Raw genomic sequence first — 24,000 nt, forward strand, 5'->3', positions numbered from 1 at the left:
CTACAATGTCATCAGAAAAGACAGAAATCTCTCTGGGGGTGGGGTTTGCATCTATGTGAGATCAGACATTATTTACGATGTGATCCCAGATATGGATAACAACCCCACTGAATCGGTCTGGGTCAAAATTTTATACCCACATGCAAAACCACTGATAATTGGCGCCATCTACAGACCCCCAGATCAAAATGCTTTTTATGACTTGATTGAGGATCATGTGGCGGGTTTAGGAAACTCTGAGACGGTTTTAATTGGTGACTTTAACACCTGTGTTCTGAAGAAAGACTCAGCTACCTTTAAGTCCCTCAGAAAGTTCTGTGACCTGCACAGCTTTACCCAGCTGATAAAGCATTTTACAAGGGTAGGCATTGCTTCTCAATCAATCATAGACCTAGTGTTGACAACGGACCAATCCAGAATTTCCAAGAGTGGAGTGATTGAGTGTAGCTTAAGTGATCACAATATCATTTTCTGCACACGGAAGATTCACGGACCTGGAGCTTATTGTCACAGGACAATCAGCTGCAGGTCTATGAAACACTACTCAAGTGATCTTCTAACAACAGCTCTTGGAAAAATGGACTGGTCCCATGTCCTAAATTGCACCTCTGTGGAGGAGTCCTGGTCCTGTTTCAAAAAAGCTTTTTTGTGTGTACTTGATAACATCGCACCCACAAAGGTGGTGAGGGTCAAAGCTAGCACAGAACCTTGGATGAAGGGTGACATTTTGAATGCCATCAAACTCAGGAACAAAAGCTACTCCGAGCTCAGGAAAAACAAAAGTGAGCAGCTACTTGAAAAGTGCAGAAATCTACGAAATGTAGTTACTAAATTGATCAGAAATGCCAAAAAGAATTTCTTAAATGAGAACATAGAGGCAAACAAAAGCCACCCACAAAAACTGTGGGAGGCACTAAAACAATTAGGCTGCAACGGAAAGATTCAGACTAAATCTACAAACATTTGCATTATTTCAAGTGGCTCGCTCACTACCGACAAGCAATTGGTAGCGGACTGTTTTAACAGTTTCTTCACCACAGTTGCAACCCAGTTGGTAAGCAAACTCCCTCAGCATTCAGGTCTGTATGGCCCCGACCACATTCAAGCTCACTATGAGAAACTAGGGGCTAAAAAAGATTCCTTCTTTTTCAAACCTGTATTGACTGTTGATGTGCAAAACAAACTCCTCGCCCTACAGCCAAACAAGGCCACCGGCCTTGACAACATCCCCACCAGATTCCTCAGAGACGCAGCGGTCTCCATTGCTCCCATAGTAGCCCACATTACAAACTTATCCATCAGTCAGTGTCACGTCCCACAAGAATTCAAGTTGGCAAGAGTAATCCCTCTATTTAAAAAAGGAAGCAAACTAGATCCTGGCAACTATAGGCCTGTTTCCATCCTTTGTTCCATCTCAAAGGTTATAGAGCGATCAATCCAAGAACAAATCAACAGCTACCTCAGCGAGCGTAAACTGTTGTTTGAATTCCAATCAGGCTTCAGAACATCCCACTCCACTGACACATGCCTACTATATTTGACCGACTACATCAAACGTGAGGTAGACTCGGGCAAATACTGTGGCATGGTCATGCTGGACCTCCAAAAGGCGTTTGACACTGTAAACCACGCAATTCTACTTGATAAGCTGAGGGCGATTGGTTTTGATTGCACATCACTAAATTGGATGAGATCTTACTTGGAGGGTAGAGAACAAGTGGTTGACATCAACGGAACCATGTCCTCATCCCTCCCGGTGAGCTGCGGGGTTCCTCAAGGCAGCATTCTAGGGCCGTTACTGTTCCTTCTATACATTAACGACATGAATGCTGCCTGTAACTGCAAACTGTTCCTGTTCGCTGATGACTCGGCACTCCTGATCTCGGGTGAGGACAAGTTGCAAGTTGAGGAAGCTCTCAGCTCTGAACTCTCAAAAATCCGTACCTGGCTTACCGATAACAAACTGTCTCTACACCTTGGGAAAACTGAATCCATCCTATTTGGGACCAAACATTCCCTCAGTAAAATGAAGGTAAATGACTTCAAGGTCAAAGTCGATGACACAATCATCACTAGCAAAGAAGAGATTACCTATTTGGGATGTATTCTGGACAAATACCTGTCAGGTGAAAGCATGGCAACAAAGGTGGTCAAAGGAGTAAACCAGAGAACCAGATTTATGGGCAGAGTTTCCTCTTTTGTCAACCCTCAGGCCCTCAGGACCCTCTCAGGGGCCCTGATTCAGCCCCTTTTTGACTATGCTAGCTCCTCTTGGTACTCCAACACCTCAGTGTCACTGCAGACTAAGCTTCAAACCTCCCAAAACAAACTGATCCGACTACTTCTCGGACTGGGGCCCATGACCCACCTCTCTCCCATTCACTTTGCCAGCCTAGGCTGGCTCAGGGTGGAAGACAGGGTTAAACAACTAAAAATGGGTCTGGTCTTCAAAATTGTAAATGCAGATTTGCCCGATATGCCCCCTATACCCGCATATCTGTATAAATACCTCGAAAAAGTTAGTGACACCCACAGCCACGAAACTAGAGGGAGCGTAAACAACAATCTGGTACCACCCACCCATAAAACAAACATGGGCAAATTCTCCTTCTATAGCACAGCCACCAAGGAATGGAATAGTCTAACCCCATCCCTCAAAAAATGCAGTTCGCTGGGCTCATTCAAAACTGCCCTAAAAACCCATCTTTCTGGAGGCCGAAAGAGGAGCTAGTACCAGTTTCCCTGTAGACAGACGACCCCCCCCCCTCCTCTTTTTGTACATATTTTGTATTTCCTCATGCTTTTTTTGTATATAATTTTTTATTTTTCCATGCTTCCCCCCCCCTTTCTTTTTGTACATATATTTTTAAATGCTTTTTTTGTACATAGTGGTACTTTTTCTGTATTATCTGTATTTTCATGTTGATTTTTGAACTGTTTGGTTGCTACTATATATGTCTATGAAATTAACTCAAGGACCCCAACGGAAACAAGTCCGCAAGGACTTTTTTGGCCGGACCTTTTAGACAAAAGCATTATAAATGTAACTGTGTTGTTTTACATTCTTTTGCCTAATAAAAATTTCAATCAATCAATCAAAAGCTTTGTACACACAAATAAATACATTTGTGCAAGCTTAAGGGAGAAGTGAAGTTCTCACTAACTATAAACCCATTGGCCCTCATTTATCAACGCGGCGCAGACCAAATAATGGGCGTACGGCGAGATCACCGCAACTTTCGGCATTTATCAATATATCCTGACGTTGGCTTCATCCTACCCAGGGACGTGCAGAAGGATTTGGAGAGGCAGGGGCTGGAATTTCTCAAGGGCACCTATTGGACTTTACGAACAATTACCATACTTGTAGGCCCAAAAACCCGAAACAGTATCATAACGTGCTTAATGTCCTCAAAGTCACGCACTCAACAAGCTTTGAACTGAGCAGATTGGACCTTCTGTTCCAGAGATAATGGCCAAAACAACTTGAAAACGGCCACTTTCGCCGGTTTTCGATCGCGATTTTCGATTGAGTTTTGGTCATTTGTCACCCGTTTTTCTTTAATAACACAGGCTAGGAAGGTCGTACGGTATGGAGTTACATTTGTGTCTTTATTAACCAAACAAAAGAAAAACATTTGAGAGAGAAAAAATATAAACAGAGCAAAGAATAGTTTTGAATGAAAACGAATTAAAACAGCAAGCAAAAAAATATAATTTGTAAGCAAAGGAAATTATATAAACAGAACAACAAAATATTTTTAATTAAAACAAATTAAAAACGCAATCAAAAAAATATATTTGCAAGCAAAAATATATATTTGCAAGCAAAGAAATACAAGATTTGAAAGAAAATTAAAAATAATTTAGAACAAAACTTTTAAAATTCAAGAGTAAAAAAATAATGAAAAACTGTTAAAACTACATAAAACAAAATACTTAGTAAAATGTTTGGGTAATTAAAATGTGTTGTGCTAAATAAAATGTTTTTAATGTTTTTTTTCCTCATTTGCGAACGAAAGTAGTTTTTTTCTGATTGCAAAATGCCTTCTCTCTCAAAACCTATGTCTTTGGTCTCGATTTTTTTTTCTCTCTCTTGGATTTTTTTTGTGTGAGGGGTTAAAGTTCAGAAGGCGAGTCCTACGCTGATAGATGTAAGACACCTCTCCATTGGTCACTCGGAGTCTGAGTGACAGCTTGACAACTTTACCCTCCCAGCCAACAACAACAACATTCCACTCCGGCTCCCAGTACATTTCTCCAGCTGTGGCAGATTTTTGTGCTGCGAAATTTGACAGATAGTCAGTGCGTAAGTATTTTAACTTCCCTCCTTTTAACTTTTTCACATATTAGGCCTATGGCGACTTTATTTAATTTAATGATATAAGATGTAGTAAGTTAAAATACATTATTGTGCTGCTAGTGGCCGTCACTTGCGCATCCAACGGCTATTGCCAGCCTGCAGCATGTCGTTGCATGTATATTATGTAGCTACTCCAGTTACCAGGTCAATCATCTATAACGTTAGTTTATGCTCTTATTGTGATATGCTGCAATTATTTTTGCGTCATGTGATGCAAATGTTATCATTGAGTAAATTAAAAGTGCAGCTCAGTGTTCTAGGCTCTCAACTACGACGCATCCAAACAGGTACATTCTGACGTTTGCGTAACTATTTATATATTGACATAATTGTTGTTCTGGGAACCCAAATGAGTATGAAACTTAAGCCAGGGGTCTTCAGCACTTTTCAGGCCAAGGACCCCCTAGCTCAGAGAAAGATAAGCAGGGCCCCCAATACATACTGTATAAAATTAAGATTAAACTTTTTCATATATTTCATAGATAGCTTCAGTTTGACAGACACTGTCATGTTGGATTCATGTGTATTTTCAGACATTTAACTACTTCAGCCCTCAAATACTTAGTAAACTTGACCTTTCACTCTGTACTTGGTCTGCTCTTTTTTCCCTCTACACCAAACAACGTTCCCAAAAATAGCAGATAGATCTACAAGCTTGCAGTGCGAGGTGCTGTGAGCTTGTAGATCTGCTATTTTTGGCTAAAGTTCTCTTCAGTGTAGGCAGGGATGCTAGGGTTCAAGTGGTTAATGTAAAAAAAAAAAAGAATTTGGTAGCCCCCCGTCGTAACTCTGAGGGCCCCCTTGGGGTTACGGTGACGGACCCTCAGACCCCTGACTTAAGCATTCGTAAGCCCTCAAGTCCGTTTTATTAAGAGTAGCGGTTCGAAGTGTTAAACTGAAGTGATATTGATATATTGACATTCCAAACATTATCAAAGTATTTTGCGGCACCCCTTGCGGCACCCACTTTGAGAAACCCTGTCCTCATACACCACATAATATACCCAGATTTTAACCGATTTTAGAATCAGAATAATCTTTGTCACAATCATCTTTATTGTCAAATCACAGGTTTACAGGTGTAAAACAGTGGGTGAAATTAGTTTTTGTGCAAGCTCCGTAGTTTCTTGTTTGTTTTCATAAAGAGAAGAAGTGGGGCCACTAACTAACCGGGTACAGGGCAAGCAATGTTCTCAAGTGATCGTAGTGTATCTTGTCAGTAGCACAACACAATTTCATTATCTGGATATCGGACTGTCAGACAAATAATACAGTTTCCGTTCATAATCATATTTGGTCCGCTGTGTATTTTATTGGTGATTCTTGTGAATGAGTTTAACATAATTGCTCTCTTTACGTTTATTGGTATATTTTTTTAAGCTTTGAAACTTGTTACTTCAGATGTTGATCTTTTGTCCTTTCTAAGATGTACAACCAGAAGATGCGGCTGAGGGAGAGAGTCATGGTGATGCAGTGGCTGGCTGGGCAGGGACACAGGCATTTGCTGGTGTCGGAGAGAAAGAAATTCAAAATAGTTGACCACAACTGTCTAGTCCACAGGCCAGGCCACACTGTTTGTTATCCCATTGTTAGTGCTTGTAACACTTCCAACAGCCCACCTTGAAGATTACGAGTCTTTTAAGACCAACTTGCTTTCGGACATTAACGGTGCAAGCTTTGACAGAGTGTAACTTGTAAATAACTGTACATTGTCACTTTCTTACTCCAGTCCATTGTAAATTTTTACTTGTGTTAAGGATACAAACTTAAAGGAAAACTTGGCAGATTATGAACCTCTTACCCTAACCCATTTTAAAAGTGTTTCAGGTCCAATTTTGTCTGCTCATTTATTTGTGTCATCACTTCCAATTTCACTTCTGTATCTTGACTGAGGTCTCTATCCTGATTGGATAAAATTGGCATCCCAACCTGAGCATGCATTTTCTGCTAGTGTCGTGCTTAAGCTGTGATGGAAAAGCGGCTTTAGAGAGCCGGAGAGATGTTACTGAACACTCTATATAGCAATGAGTACTATCAGAATGTAGAGCTATTTAACACTTATTTTAACAAAAGAAAATCACTTACCCTCCCTAACGTTTGAAATGATTGCACTTTTTAAGGGCACTGGCAGTGTAACTGTTTTAAAATGTTTTTCTTCTTTCAAATCTGCTCTACAACTGCTCTACAAATGGCAAGTGTGTCACAGTGTTTAAAGTTTATGTGAACCCAAGTAACAAGTTCTACAACAGCTTCTACCACATTCACACAGATGGATTTGGGGAAATAATATAAACTCAGACCATTTGTAAATCGGTGTTAATTGTCGATGTTAGGGTTAGCATACGATGGCATACGATATAGCCCACATTTTGGTTAAAATGTATTTTAATAAACAATTCACTGAAAATGTAGTTGTATGAATACATTGTGAATTGCTATATCTGTTAATTTGACCTTCGAATGCAGTTTATGCTAATTATAGGAAAGTCAATGTTGGATAAATAGATTTCTGCTCAACTTAGGCCTTGTCTGTGTATACTGAAATGCTGGACGAGAATGCCAAAACAAAAAGTGCTTCTGCATACTAAGTTAGAACTGCATTTGTTAGGATTTAAGGTTGGCAGGTTGAAAAAATGCATGTGGCATTTAATCATAAAGTAAGCACACTATCAGACGAAACGTTTCCAAAGCAGTCTATCTGGAATGGGCCTGGCCAGTAGGCCAGTCACTTCAGCCTTGCCTTAATTAGAATAACAAATATAACATAAAATAATGTAGCTTTATTTTATAACTTCAAGGGTTCCCAAATGTTTCAGGCTGTGAATCCCTAAAATAATCATATTTGAACTGGGGACCCCCCAAAATAATCATACTTGAACTGGGGACCACCCACCCTGACAAGCACTTGAAATTGTAGGCATTAGATTTAGTTTGACTCGTTTCCACAGATAAATATTGTGAAAATAGCCGAACAACAAGCGCACAATGCCTTTAAAAAGGTCTTAAAAGTCATTAAATTGTCACTTTAGAAATGTGTTACCCTGTATACACTTATACTGTATATGTTGGTTTGTTTACTGTTGAGAGAGAAAACAATGTTGCCCATTAATAATAATAATAATAATAATAATAAACTTTATTTGTATAGCACCTTTCATGACATGAAATGCAGCTCAAAGTGCTTTACAGAGCAAGAATACAATTACAGTTAGAACCAATTTAACAATAAAGCAAACAAAAATAAAATAAAATAAAATAAAAGCAAAGGCTCGTTCTCAGTATACAATTGCAGATAATAAAATGCAGTGTGCATAGACTTATCTATGCACAACTACAACACAAATGAATATAACTTAAATGTAGTGGCCACTGTCCTCTACAACACAGCTAAAGAAATATCCACACTTCACACAATTGCCAATATTACATGTGTACCTTAGTAATATATCTTCACACAATTGTCAATATTACACCTTAGTAATATATTTTCACTTAGTAATATTACACCTTAGTAATATATTTTCACCATGTTTACCACGTGTGGACTAGCCCAGGGGATCTGCTAACTTAAGCTAATCTGGGGACCCCCTCTGAGGGTCCCGATCCCAAGTTTGGGAACCACTGGCCTACTATAACAGTAACAACAATACAACAATTTTAAATACAGATCACAAACTGTAAGTAGAACAGAAACCTAACATTAGGGAATCATCTGAATTGCTAATAGCCTAAAATGCTCAATATTGTAACGAATAGTGTAGCGCCCAGAGCTGGGATGGAGCTCTGACCTCAGTCCCAGAGGACCACAATGGAAACAAGCCTTTTTGTGTTATCCTTATAACAATCATTGTACAATTGTACCTCTGTATCCTACTGTTAATAAAGTATTCCATCAATCTGTTTACTCAAACTGTTTACTGTACATATTTGTTTTGTTTTAGTTTTTATGATGTTTTGCATAGTAGTGTATATCTGTCTGTCATTAAATGTCTCTATGAATTGAGTACAAAGGACCCCAATGGAAACAAGTCATCTTTCTTGGGTTTTAAATACTCTTAGCTGACCTTGCATTATACTTTCATGTTTTTTTGTTTTTTTTGCAAACTGCTAATAATTCAATCAATCAAAAAACCATGCTGGCCGTAACACACCTCCATCCCTGCATTCAACAAACTACATAAGGAAGGGGGAGCTGTCACTCAGACTCCAAGTGACCAATGGAGAGGTGTCTTACATCTATCAGCGTAGGACCCGCCTTCTGAACTTTAACCCCTCACACAAAAAAATCCAAGAGAGAGAAAAAAAAGTTTTGAGAGAGAAGGCATTTTGCTATCAGAAAAAAACAACTTTCATTCGCAAATGAGGGAAAAAACATTAAAAACATTTTATTACCCAAACATTTTACTAAGTATTTTGTTTTATGTAGTTTAAACAGTTTTTCCTTATTTTTTCACTCTTGAATTAAAAGTTTTGTTCTCAATTATTTTTTATTTTCTTTCAAATCTTATATTTTTTTGCTTGCAAATATATTTTTTTGATTGCGTTTTTAATTTGTTTTAATTACAAATATTTTGTTGTTCTGTTTATATAATTTCCTTTGCTTACAAATTATTATTTTTTGCTTGCTGTTTTAATTCGTTTTCATTGAAAACTATTCTTTGCTCTGTTTATATTTTTTCTCTCTCAAATGTTTTTCTTTTGTTTGGTTTATAAAGACACAAATGTAACTCCATAGTACGGCGACAAACTAGATACCTGAGGAAAGTTCACTTTGAGCTGCATCCAACACATCCACTGACATTTCCGTCAGCTTTACCGATAGGCCGCAAGGGGCAGTTGAAATATATTTTTGGGTAAAAAAAAAAAAAAAAAAAAGAATTGTCTGGAGAGGGCACTTTTTTGCCGACGGGTAAAAGGGCAGGGGCTGAAGCCCCCTTTCATGTCTATGTGTGCACGTGCATGATCCTACCGTACGCTGAGATCTCACGTCTGGTCGAGACCAGTTGTTGACTTTGGCTGCGCCCGTTTATTCCATACTAGACCTGCGGAGCAGCATTGTCTGACTGTCTGACAGGCATCTGGACACATAATCCACTCCTAAATGTATATCTACACTAATAACGGCATCCTATAGTGTGTATAGTTTGTACAGATTATAGATTTTTTTGATATTCTACTGTAAGACTGATATGTTCTTGGTTTCTATGATTTATCTTACTATTTCTATGCATTTGATGTATTACCTTGTGTTGTCCTTGCTTACTGTAAATCGCTCTGGATTAAGAGCGTCTGCAAAATGCCTAAACTGTAATTGTAATTGTTAGTTGCAGCCCTACAAGTAAAGCCTAATTGTCTTCGCCAGGCCGAAAGGCATGAACCACAGCTTATTTTTCATGACTTTGAAACCGTCTTTTCCGTCTTTTTTTATCACTCTAATTTGGCTGGGTGGTTTATTAGTTATTATTCTGTGGTCTGAGAAAAATTTTAATACACAAAACAGCTTATAGTCCTACTCATACTGGGTTAGGGTACTTCCGGTTTACAGGGTCTTTAATGCAGTCAAGATCTAACCCACTCTAGGAGTGAAGCAGAAACAGTTTCACATATTTCACATAACCCATTTTGTTGTTTGATGAGGGGGGGGGGGAGCCTTTCTAAGATTGATTATTGATGCAATAGACTTTATTCTTGAGAATCAATTAATATTTGATGCTAAAATTGACAATTGACCATTCAATAAAATCATGAAATGATAACAAAACATTAGCATCATACAAAGTTGTAGAATAAAGCTTAGAATGATCCTGTAGACGATGTCATCATGATTGGACGTTCGTGGCTGTATCCACATAGATAAGTTTCAGGTCACCGTGCACGTGCACTGTGTCGATGCAATGCATTTCATTGTAGCGGTAGTTGTAGTTAAAGACTTCCACATCGTTCACCATGACGCTGTAGGCTGTATGTTCAGCCTTGATTTTCAACTATAAAACACACATGATGGTATTAGGGTTCACAACATCACAGGGACAAAAATAGCCGATGTACAAGCTCAAACACAAATTAAATGTATTGGGTATTAAGCTATAGTGTACCACAAATGTCTCGTTTCTTTTGAAGGGCATGGGTCCATGTTTCTCCTCTTTACCCCATTTCCCATCCAACAGACTGTTGCGCACCACTTGGTCCACGCAGAACCTCGGGTTGATATGAAACGCGATGCCCCCGGTGAAAAGAAGGTCAATTATGAATCTAAGATGGAAAAGAGGTTAACAGACTTTCTCCTGATGTGATTTTTGTTCTTAATACCATAAACATCTCTCGTCTCTCGCAGATAAGAAGTGTTCACACGATCACAAGGTGGTATTGTTAACATAGCACAAGGGTGTTGTGATGTTTAGTATAGTGTGACTATCCATCTATATATCTATTTGTTTGTCTGTCCGTCTGTCTGTCTGTCTATCCATCTATATATTAAATACAAACATTGCATAATATGAAGCAAGGGTATTTCCTGTTTGTGAGGCAAATATTTACAAAAACGTTGGATATTCTAATATAGGAAAAGGTACAATACTGCTAGAGCCTCTAGAATTGTCAGCTATTTATTACCTCACCAGACAGACAGACAGACAGACAGACAGACAGACAGACAGACAGACAGACAGACAGACAGACAGACAGACAGACAGACATTTATATGTCATCTATGCACCTTTCAGCATCGCAGTTCGGCTTGCCTTCGATTGAGATGGAGCTGCCAATGGGAAAACCCCTTGGCATGTTGGCTTTGAATGGCACAGGAAAATGACACTAGTGGACACATGACAATGACACATTTATAATCCTCAACAGCATCGTCATCATCATCATAATCAGTTAAGTTGTCCTATCACATTAGGTAATATAGCACAAATTTCTTAGGGAAGTGAATTGTGTCACATAATGATTGCCTAATCAAATAAATCTTGGTATAAAACCGTGGTATAATATAAATATTATACCAATAACATATATATATTTATATATATATATATAAAAAACGATAACCGATGTGGAAAAAGCTTACTTACCGGATTAATGTTGTCTGCCATTGTTGTGGTTTAGAGTTGAGCTCTTTGTGTGGGAGGGGGGGGGGGGGTAATGATGCATTTTTCTGCTGACTTTATGCTGATATCTGCATTTGACACATCCAGTGTATTCAAAGAGTTTGGAGGGAGTTTTTTTTACTTCTCAATCAATTTGTGAGCTCAGTAATCTTCCACTTCCATTCAAATACTGTAGATTTAATTAGATAATTTCACGTACATTTTTTGTGCCGTTATGGCTATTGAAAATTACAATAATAACTTGCTTTTGCTTTAAATAGAGCTAAATCTTGTCTGCTTCACACCCAAACCTTTAAGGGGCATACATTCAATACAAACATATCTCATAACAAACCTCAGTCATTAGATTAAGGTGAAGGTATTGCATGTGGTCCCTGACCATGCATTTAGTAATGTAGGAAAGTGAAGATTTGTACTTTATTTTATTTTATCGTCCACTAGTTGAGAAACAGTATGATATATGATGACGCATCAATGTTATCAGTTACTGGGAAGTCGGATATCAAGAACTTCCACAGAAATCGGAGTTAGAATCTCAAGGGAAACTGTACCGCATTGTCTGATTGAGTCACCATTATTAGGAAATGTGCCCATAATCAATCGCATGTCTCTGCTTGCTCATACAGCTGCAATGAATCAGTTAACATGAGTTTAATAAGGACGGTTAAGAGAACAGAATAAGGGCAACCATGGGAAAGGAATAGATCAGTGGTTCTCAATCTTTTTTTTAGCTCTGGACCACTAGCATATCTCAGTAAGGGACCAGTCGAAATTTACAGAAGGGGGTCCCTGGAGGAAAATAGGGGAGGGTCATGTTGTTGTATTTGATGGGGAGGGTTAGGGGTGTCAAGATAACACAAATTTCACGATACATACATGATGTTGGGCATATGATAATTTAAACAAACTGCTTTAACAGTCATTCGGTTAAGCTTGCAGATCTGGCTGCATTGGCTATTTGAAAATAGCAGATCTACAAGCTCACAACGGGACTAAACCATTTCGGAGGCACGCAGTCTCAAGGGAACTGTCGCCACGTAAGGGACCACCGAGTGAGCTAAAGCGAGCGAGTTGCCGTCCCGAACGTTGCGACGTTCCCTTGAGCTTACTCAGCACATTTTGTTGTGGGGACTGCTCTGCTTCCGGGTTTTTCCGGGTTGCAACTGGTTACGCCCACCGTGGGACTCACCGTACATATGCACGGATTTTCGGGGTTTCTAGGCAACTATGCACGGAATGACGTGCACTGGATCCGTGCAATGTATACTAAATTCTCTGGCGATCAGGCTGGCTATTTTCAAAATATACGAGCGCTTCTGCGAGAGCATTTTCGGGAGCGCCGACCATCTTTTCATGGACAGTGAGGTCTACAAACTTACAGTAGCTTGTCCTATGTTATGGAGTTATGTCATAGAGAGTTAGGCTACACAACCTGGCTGGGTTAAGGATATAAACCCGACAATTGAATCTCTTATTAACGTGGCAGCACGGGATCACTGCCGCCCGTCCGAGTCTCACGGGGAATATCCTACATGACTGCTTGTGCACTGCTCGGTATGGGTTAAATACATTAATATACAAACCTCATTCATGGCGATGTGATTGGTATCATAATATGTCATTCATGTAGGCTACAAGCCTACAAGCTTTCCATGCTTTATTTGGTCGTATTCTCCATGTCGTAAAACCAGGGCGGCGTTTCGAGAATATTTAAGGGCGTGTTATTTAAATGACGCTCGGTTTCAGCCGTGACATTTATCAAGGCTCCGACCCAATGTACGCTAGGATTGGCTATATAGGATTCGTTGATAAATGTGACTTCGACGTTGGTGTACGGCCGAATATATGGAAAAATATAAGCCGGTTTATACGCTCCGTTGATAAATGAGGGTCAGTGTTTCAGAGGACAGATAGACACTAATATAACAAATATAATATAATATAACACTGCATAACTATAAATTCCATAAACCTCATATTTTTGTCATCTGGACTTTACAAACCAAGCGCAGCCTAGTTATTTCCAACAGCTAAAAAAAAAATCTATAATACCAGATACAATACCATGTAAACAATCTTAGATTAGATGTAGTTGTACGAACGCTTGTTTTCTATTGCTGTATTGTTTATTGGATTATTGGATTGTTTATTGGATCTTGTTTAGTCGATTCACTTATTTGTTTTAGCTCATGCTCATTTGATTTAGCTATTTTGTCTCATCTGTTTAAGGAAATAGGTAGCTGATATATTGCACTTTTACCTTAGCGCTAGGTATACTCTTGGTTGCTTGTTTTTGCAGATAATGCACTAAAGACTTCTGGTGATTAGTAGTTTTCGTTCCCTACCTATGTTGAATGCACTTATTGTAAGTCGCTTTGGATAAAAGCGTCTGCTAAATGACTGTAATGTAATGTAATGTAATGTAATGATGTAGGCCTATTTGAGATTGCAGACTGGCATAACTGCTTTGACGCATGTCACATTAACGAGCGTCAACGAGCATCAGCTGACACACAACACCTCCCCTCTGCAGTGCTTTAAACTGAAAGTGACTGGAGTCTGTTTCATTTCTCTCCAAAATATCTTGAATATGATGGAAGACATGATTAATAATTACTGTGATTATGATAAGCTTTACATTTCGTATCATACACCATACAGTAAGAACTCCTATTACTTTCACTGGCAAAAAAAATAAAGAAAAGAAAAATGATAAAAAATATATTACGATACAGTATGACATCTTGACAATACCTATTGTCACATTTTAATACCACGATAGGCTATATCATGGGACAATATATCGTGACACCCCTATAGGCGGGGAGGGTTAATCTTTTTTTTTTTATCACTTGGGGAGGGTCATTGATTTTTATTTTTTTGTCAAAGGGAGGGTCATGGCATTTTAGATCAGGGCACATACATTTTCTCCAGGGGTACCCTTCTTTAAAAATCGACCTGTCCCTTACTGTTCTGTTGTTGCTACTGCACAAAGCTAGATGTGGTAAATCTCCCTTTCACACTCATAAGGGGGTGTCAGATAGAAGTTTAGAAATATTATTACTAAATGTTTATCTTATCAACATTTCAGAAAAGAGCATATAATGTAGGCCCCAGTTCACCATTATTCTGGATCTACCGACTGATTTTCTCTCCCACGCACCAACTCTGGCACGCATGTCGTCTAGCATTTTAAAAACTCTTACATAATCCCTGTTCTTGGGTATAAAATACAGACTTGGCTTCACATGACCAGCCTGCAAATGGCAGGCCTTGGTTGGCTGCAAGGCTTTGATCAGCATCCTGGGACAGGAGAATAATTAGCTGCTTGCTCGCTGCCTCCGTGCTCAACACACAATCTTGGCCCCGCGAGATGCCTCACTTATACGTAGTGTTAAGTGTAGACGCACCGAGAGTCATAATAATGTAGTGATTAACTGATCTGCCGGAAGAACACGTCTGAAGAGTTTTAATGAGAAGAGAACTTTTCCGAATTCAGAAACGTCTTTGAGGTTAAGGAAACTAGGCATTTTTAGGTTTAAACACAAAAATCCCTGTGTTAATTCATTACTTGAATTCCATGTGTTTAATTACACATAATGTTGGGGTTCTAAATCCTCTATGTAATTGCTATACATTTCTTCTCAGTTTTTATTTATTTGTTTTAGCCTTTTAATGATGACACATTCTGTATGTGTTTTGTGTCACAGCTCAGGGATTCTTCCATTTATTGCCTTAACATCTTTCTGAGGCAGTGCCTCATGTCGTTCTCGGGTACCGTTTTACATGATACATGCAAGGATTAGATGAGAGGAAAGGGATCTCAAATGGTATTACTTGTATTATACCTTCTGTCATTATATCTCGTTTTGTTTCTATATTGTTAGCACTGTCTGCGGAGCATGTCACAGCAACATTTCACAGCACATAACTTTAAGTGAATAGCCAAATAATCCTTCTTGAATATTGAATCGCCTTTTCTCTTTATGAAAGAGGAACAAGTGCCAGTGTCATGATAATCATGGAAAGAAACCGACGCCTTCTCCTTTCCTCACAAATCTCACTTTCATGAGGCTTTAGTGCAGCCTTAAATTGGCTGTTGCAAAGCCGGCCACAGATGTTCTCCATTTTGCCACGGGGGGAGATGGAAAGAGCTTGTTGGTGTGTCTGTTGCCTTGGATGGTAATGAGCGAGGATACCTGTAATCTCTCAAATGCCTCTACATCATGCCACCTGTGATACCAGCTCTAATCTGCAAAGCATGCATTTTGAGCTTGTATAGTATAGATCTACTGTAGATTCAAAAACAAAAAAAAATGTTTTTGAATTTTGATCCTGAAAGTAACTGTCATGGACATATGAGGCTTGCACCTGACAGAGACGATAATAAGATAACTAGAAAAGCGCAATTTTGGGAAATTACAAGTGTGGTTGCCCCGATGCGAGTTGGGACCCGAGGAAAATTCTGGGAGGAATAGCATCGGAGGCCATGCATCGTGCGATTCAAATTTGGAATATGGAATCCGGTCGATTTGACATATGGCTTGTGCGCCAAAACTGTGGGAGGAGTAGCGGGCCAAAGTTTTGCGGTTACTCAATAAATAATGAAGTACTATGGTGTGTTGCCCTTTAGGTCAGCCACACTAATTACTTGGCTATGTATACAGTATTTATTATATATGAGGTAATCTATATATGGAATAATCATGATTGAGGCTACTGTGTGTGTGGGTTGTGACCTCACTTACGTTTGAAGAGTGCAAGTTTTGCTTGAATTATGTAGAACCCATTAGACCACATGACTGAGTTGATTTGAGAAACATAATCATGTGTGAACAGTATGTGCTGAGAGAGATGCTAAGAACAAAGAAAAGAAGGTGTTTTAGTTTTTTTGTCTTCAGTGGAAGTTGCTACAATCTTAACAACCGGATGAGAACCACATTCCAAGTGCAAGAACGGTGCAACACAGTGTCGATCATCCTTTTATATTGACATAAGCATGCCTCTCGTCTCACCGCCGAGTGTCATCACCGCCTTACCGTAATTTGGGAGAATGAACCGTGAGAAATGCCATGGTCCATGGTGCCACATGGGAATATCATCTCCATTGTGGATCTTGGCCAGCCTGTGAATTCAGTCATCTGTGACACATCTATGATGTATGACTCAAATTAGGTTTCAGCCCAGTCAGAGGCCCATTGACTGATGAAATAAAAGTATTTCAAAAAGACTAGACTAGACTCCTGCAGTGCCATGCCCTAAAAACAAGACTTAGTCTAAAAGCCCTGCTAGAAGCCCCTATAAAGGCAGTGCAGATCCTTAGGGTTCATCCTACAATGACAATCTATCTATTAGATTATGAGAAATCTCATGTGAAAGTGAATTTTTTTAAATCTTGAAACGCTGAGGGTGGGGTTTGAGGAAAGGTCATGGGATCACTCAAATGGATACGGTTCATCCTCCAGGGACCATAAACATGCACAGCAAATGGCATGGCAATCCTGCCCATAGTTTTATTAGATATCTTATTTGCATAGAGCTATATGTTATCTGGAAGCACCCCCCCCACTCATTTCAATGTCACTTCCCTAGGGACACCTTACTTACCTTATTCGTCGAGTCACTGAGGTCAGAATCGCATGCGTTTTTTAGTTTCCTTTATGCATCTATGTCATGAACTACCTACACAAGCGAGCCCGTGCGTCAAGCCCATTGGTTGAGCCCATGAACTGGTTGAGGTCAATTGCAGTACCAGATTTGGCCACTTTGACATCTTTTAACAGGATCCTTATAGCTACCGATAGCGGGGCTAAAAAACACACACACACACACACACACAGAAACGCAGTCAGACAATAAGACATACACATACTAATCAGGTACATACTGTATGCATTCAGGCACACATAGCATTAAACATGCACGGACGAACACACAGAACAAAATGAGACAGTACTGATACTCAATCATACGTATTGTCGATAGATGTATATTCCTGCATGACCTGGATATATTCACTGCAGGTGACAGATCTATCTTATCTTATCTTAACAATTAAACATGAAATGTAAAAGGCAATAGGCATACAGGCAGTGTCCTAGAAACTGACACATGAAAAGAAAGCCAAAACCCCCAAAACAACCACAGAAAGGTCTGAATGCATAAACATTACATAGTTGTTCCTTAGAGACGGTGCGTGGGAGAGGGGAGATTACTGGATAATAGGATCGGACAGCCACTGCAGATGAGGTCCTGCAGGCATTCGATCCAAATCCAGAAATAATACTCGAGCCCCAAACAACTACACAGTTCTCTGTGGTTGGTGTCTGTCTATGCAATTTTTAAATCATTCTACCGGCCCACATCACTGACTCCCTGTCGTTTCATGGTCTTTCACGAGCCCTAAGGCTTAGATTCTCTACTGCAGAAAATTTGGAGATGCAGCTTTCTTCAGTTATGCTCCCAAATGATGGAATACCTTATCTAACCAGATTAGAGAGGCAGGCTCTGTTGAAATCTTTAAACGACACTTAAAAACATTAACACAACAGTTTTTCTTCTTTTCTTCTTTTAATGCAAATTACTTTGTTTTCCTAGTTTTTCTGGTTTGTTCCTGTTATGTTTATACTTTTAATATAAAACACTTTAAGCTGCATGTTTTGTATACAAGTTGCTATACAAATAAAGTATTATTATTATTATTATTATTATTATTATGCATACATGTGCACACTCACGATACGTGTAATGCTTCCATGTAGGATTCTGCTTGTGTTGCACAGTCTGTGTGTCGGTGTGTATGCACCCCTATGTACTGCATACGTATGTGATTGTGTACACGTGTACATATTATCTATCTATATATTATTATTATTATCTATTAAATGTCAATGTTTTGTCCAAACCCTGATCTGCCACCCCACCCCCTTCAGGTCCTGATCCTCTACATTCAACCCAGTGTGTTTCTCTGCATCCTCCTGAGGTGGGTGCGTCTTCTCGGCTTCGCCACCATGTATGGCACCGTGGTCCTGAAGCTCTACAGGTACTACCTAGCTTTATGGTGACTTTATGGTGACCAACAATTTATGAGGCACTTCTTGTTCAAACGACCATTACGAAGAGCCATTCCAATATGAAAATGGGATGAGGAAAATAAAATATAACAAAGTATCATCAAATGCAAGAAATTCAGATTCAAAAAGTGCAAGAAGCGAAAAAGGTCAGCTATTTATAATATCAGCTTTGGGACATCCAGTTGAAAATGCAGTAGCTTCTCACTCTCTGGCTTATTTAATTATTCTTCATTTCCTTGCATCCTTCTTTCTGTCTTGACTCTTGTGTCAACTATTGGCTTAAATAATCATAATCATACTCAAGTCAGTCTCTAAACACTTTGTTCAATAGAGACTGAGTGGATAATCTCCCAAGCCCTTATTAAACACAATGATGTGCAGCCAACATTCAACATTGCCTCAATTATACAGCTACAGTTGGTAATTTTTGTGTGGAGACAGGCTAAAGCTGTGAATATAGACAATGACATCATGTATGGTCCTTTAACACTCTTTGGTGTAAAAACAATACAGTCTATACTCCAAATAATGTCCTCTCCTCTCCTCTCCTCTCCTTTCCTCTCCTCTCCTCTCCTCTCCTCTCCTCTCCTCTCCTCTCCTCTCCTCTCCTCTCCTCTCCTCTCCTCTCCTCTCCTCTCCTCTCCTCTCCTCTGGAGGAGTTGGGAATTGAGTTACCCTCTGTTGACCTTTTTTAATTTAAACACAATTATAGCACACACACACACACACACACACACACACACACACACACACACACACACACACACACACACACACACACACACACACACACACACACACACACACACACACACACACACACACACACACACACACACACACACACGGACACACATGGACACGGACACACGGACACGGACACACATGGACACACAAGTATGCAAATGCTCTTGCCTACATGCGCCTCCAGGGCTCCACTTGTCAGTAAGGCTCCATGTTCAAGTGTCATTTCCAAACACACACTGCACCCCCACGCTCCCGAGTGGGCCTTCAGCGCTGAGACCAAAGGTGGGGGTCAAAGGCCTGCTGGAAGCTTTTTACAGACAAAATTACCAATTAGTTTTCTCCTGGTGTGGTGGCGGATGTGGAGCCCACCCCCTCAGGTCAGCACGTGGCCCAGACCCACTCGTATATACCTCAGAAATTAGATGCATTCATCACAGTCAGGTCCGTGCCGAAAATGGAGGTCATGTAGTCCATGCACGGGGGAGTTGCACAGTAGAATCCCGAGTGTCAGTTTAACTCTGAGAGCCTAGAAATGTAACCAAAGGGACGTTGTTTAGAATCAGAATCAGCTTTATTGTCACATCAAAGGTTTACAGAAGTAAAAAAGTTTTCGCGCATAGTTCCCATCGTATCGTTATTTCCATTGAAAAAAGAAAGGGAAGAAGAAGAGGGGGGGGGCAAGGGGGAAAGGAGATCAAACAAGAGAACAAAAAAATAACATATTTGTATGTTCTCTGAGATACAACATTTAGAGCTGCGACGGAAAGGGAGATAGACTTTCACAGACAAGAGTGAGATGGACAATTTTATCTGCGGTGATGTCCAGCTGAACACTGATCATGAGTGGCTACACTTTTGTAACTTGTTATCTGCCTGTACATAGGGCCTATTTGCTGAATTGAGGCATTTTTAAGGAATACTTCACCCTGTGATGCCCTGAATTCACAGAAAAGTGTTTTGTTTTTCTCTCCCGTCTTCATGGTGAATGAAGAATCCAAAAGCATAGTGCCAAAAGTGCTTGACGAATTGAAGTTAACAGGGGGCCAAGTTTAACAACAGCAAAAACAACATCAAAACCATCTTCAAAGTCTCACGCACCGACGAGGAGCACGCCGGGGTTTCAACACAAGTCGAGATCAAACACGGGCTCGCTGCACTCCTCGTTTGTGCCTGAGTCCCTTTATCCGGAAATGTTTGTGACTTTGAACTACGACTGAATACATGTCACTTGGATTTTGCTGAGAGTTGTGTGAGAGTTTTGCTGTTGTTAAAGCTGGCCTCCTATTAACTTTCATCAAGTATTACTATTTTCTCAGTTCTTGGATTCTTGGGACCCTGAACTGGGGACCCCCCAAAATAATCATATTTAAACTGGGGATCCCCCACCCCGAAAAGCACTTGGAATTGTAGGAGTTGAGGCATTACATTTAGTTTGACTCAGTTCTACAGATAAATATTGTGAAGATAGCCAATCTACAGCCGATCTTGTAGATCGTTGTAAATCGTCTTGTAGAGCTTGTAAATCGTCTTGTAGACCATTGTACTGCATCTATAGACCACTGTACCTGGTCAAAAGACAACTCTAGTGCATCTGTAGACAACTCTAATACACCTAGAGACGACTGTAGTGTATCTGTAGACCACCACTGTGCATCTGTAGACCACTCTATCACAGGGTATTGAGTATTGATTGATAGTCTAGTCTTCTTTGTCTTGTCCTATGTTTTTCTCTTGTCTCTTTCTTCTCTCTTTCTGCTGGATGGGCTGTATTTTTTTTATATGCTGATATTTGTATGTGTTTTTTGAAAACCTTCCATTCTGTCGTACAGCTTGATGGCATGTGTATTGTGGGGTCTTGCATAGAACCGTTAACTCTTTTGAGATCAGAAACTGTTTCTGACAGATATGCACATTTTGTGACCCAGACATCGTCACTGAAATTTGACTGTAGCCTATATGCCACTGGCAGGTGTGGCCAGAAAGTCGACAATGTACAACCCTATTACTTGAGTCAAAGTATAATATGCTCCCGGTCAAATATCGATCCACTGCCAGTGAAAGTTGCAGATTTTCACTTGAGTTACAGTACTGGAGTACTTGCTTTTATAAATAATTTGTATTCAACAGAAAAGATTTTTAATATTAACACATTGCTGTATTGTTTTCACAATGCATTTACAATACCCTGTAACTCTCTGAACCCACCTAATGAAACACTGACTGTACTGTCCATCTCAAATTAGTTGGCCCGGCCCCAGCCCGTAGGAGTACGTACAGCAACAAAGATCACCCTGACCCCTGTCCAGCTTCCCTCCCCCGAACATGATCAAATGTGTTTGTATATAGACGTTTGGCCAAACCGGATGCACCACGGTATATTGGAACTGGTGGTGGACAGGCACTTTACCCCTGTGTCACTGACTGGAGCGCCGTCATTTTTCCTCTTCTTGAGCTGAATCAATCCAGATGCACTAAAAGCCTTTCAGGCAGCAGGAGGCATACCTGTATAGCACTATGTTTAACTTGAGCGACAGGATGATCACAGCCAGGTAGATGTAACACAATGTCCACACGTCCGTCACACCTCCGTCACCATTACCACCGGCTGCAAGGTTAATCATTAAGTGGAGAGCTTTTAATAAATCCATTGCTGAAAGTGGGTACGGCGAGTGGTTTCCTCCTGTGAGGAACACAGCTTGAGACAAAGGTATAGAGGTACGTTTTTTTACAACATACATTTGTATTCAAATACAGTGCATGTCTGTTTCTGGTTTTGCTGATGGCTTTGAAAAAGTTGAAAAGCAATTTTCAAAACAGGGTTACTTACAAAGTGCTCCTTCTATGCCTTACCTCTTAGCTTTCCTACTTGTCAATAAAAGCAAAGGACCTCCCTCCCTCTTTGATACCTGGAACGCATCTGTGTCACTTTAGATGTCTTTGGCTATCAAAAATAGCAGATATACAAGCTCATAGCGCGGCACCGAGTGCCGCGCTATGAGCTTGTAGATCTGCTATTTTTTTTAAATCTTGAAACATTTTTTTTAGATTTTTTTTCCAAAAACTGTTAGGATTTTGATTTTTTTTAAAGAATCGCCTCAGGTCTTAATGGGTTAATGGCCAGAAACGCCACTGTTGATATGCATAACTCCAACATGCTTGAACAATACTGTTCCACGTGAAAAGCCATCAAACCTCAGAATGGTAAAGTATAGAGCATGTTCTTCACCTGGAGCAGCACAGGAGGTAGAGAAGAGACGCGTTTGCACAGCACTCTTCTTGATAAAATTGACATCTTTCATGAACGAGTCCATTACACCTGACAGTTCAGCATTAATTCAGCACTTCTGGAGCTGTAGCCTATACAAATGGATTTTCAAGTGGGCCCTGATCCAGAAGGGATTGGGACCCACTGGCCTGCAGTAATAGCCTACAACCTCTTGATTTTCTCAGTGGTGTAAAAAGTAACGTTTACTCAAGTACTTTAGTAAAATGTTGAGGTATTTTTTTACTTCTACTCCACTACACCTCAGAGACAAATCTTGTACTTTTACTCCACTACAAGTATTTGAAAACTTGAGTTACTAGTTACAGTACCTTGTAGATTAACCACCTCAGCCCTATGTCATTTTGGCTATTTGAAGAATCTACAAGCTCACAACGCGTAGCGTTGCAACGTGTTGTGTGCTTGTAGATCGCCTATTTTCAAAAGATTTTTTAATATATTTTGATCTTGTGAAATGGGACATTCTGTATATTGAATACTTTTACTTTTGGTACTTTAAGTACGTTTTGATGCCAATACTTGTGTACTTTTACTCAAGTAAATTGTGATTATATACCGGACTTTTACTTGTAACAGAGTGTTTCTACATTGCAGTATTGATACTTTTTCTTAACCTATTGATACCTGGAACGCATCTGTGTCACTTTAGATGTCTTTGGTTATTCAAAAATAGCAGATCTACAAGCTCATAGCGCGGCACCGAGTGCCGCGCTACGAGCTTGTAGATCTGCTATTTTTGAAAAATCGTGAAAATTATTATTATTATTTTTTTTTCAGAAGAATTGTTAGGATTTTTTAAAAAATAGACGCGGCCTCAGGTCTTAATGGGTTAAGTAAAAAAAATTGAGTACTTCTTCCACCACTGCCTCAACCTCTTGATTTGCTTCAGTTCGATCCCCTCTCTGCTCCTCCCCTCCCTCCAGGGTGCTGAAGGTGTTCCTGTCCCGCACGGCCCAGAGGACGCCCTACATGACCAGCTGGCGGGTGCTGAGGCTGCTGGGGGTGATCTTGCTGGTGGTGGTGTGGTTCCTGGTGGCGTGGACCTCCGCCGTGTGCCAGAGCCCCCGGCTGAGCCGAGCCCTCATCGACGCGGGCCTCACCCCGGAGGGCCTGCAGTTCAGCATGTGTCTGCTGGACCGCTGGGACTACATGATGGCTGTCGGTGAGTGCATCTGTGTGTGTGTGTGTGTGTGTGTGTGTGTGTGTGTGTGTGTGTGTGTGTGTGTGTGTGTGTGTGTGTGTGTGCGTGTGCGTGCGTGTGTGTGTGTGTATGCAGTGATGTAAAGTAACTAAGTACATGTACTCAAGTAGTGTACTTAAATATAATTTTGAGGTATTATTACAGTACGTACTTTACTGGAGTATTTCCAATTTTCAATGCTTTATACTCCACTACATCTCAAAGGAACTACTCCACTATAATTA

The 24,000-nt window shown here is 40.1% G+C and overlaps 1 protein-coding gene across 1 annotated transcript in view; it reads left to right on the forward strand.

Annotated features, from left to right (window-relative positions):
- The window catches only part of gpr158b (G protein-coupled receptor 158b), a gene marked incomplete at both ends in the record, with an annotated part of 102,572 nt that overhangs the window by 61,563 nt on the left and 17,009 nt on the right, over positions 1 to 24,000 (forward strand). The window contains 2 exons of the mRNA XM_080439767.1: positions 18,405 to 18,514; positions 23,499 to 23,737. Coding sequence (XP_080295893.1) covers positions 18,405 to 18,514; positions 23,499 to 23,737 — 349 coding nt within the window. The remainder of the gene's footprint in view (positions 1 to 18,404; positions 18,515 to 23,498; positions 23,738 to 24,000) is intronic.

The sequence above is a fragment of the Gymnoscopelus braueri genome (assembly GCF_963280865.1).
Source record: "Gymnoscopelus braueri genome assembly, chromosome: 10".
NCBI classification, from domain to species: Eukaryota; Metazoa; Chordata; class Actinopteri; order Myctophiformes; family Myctophidae; genus Gymnoscopelus; species Gymnoscopelus braueri.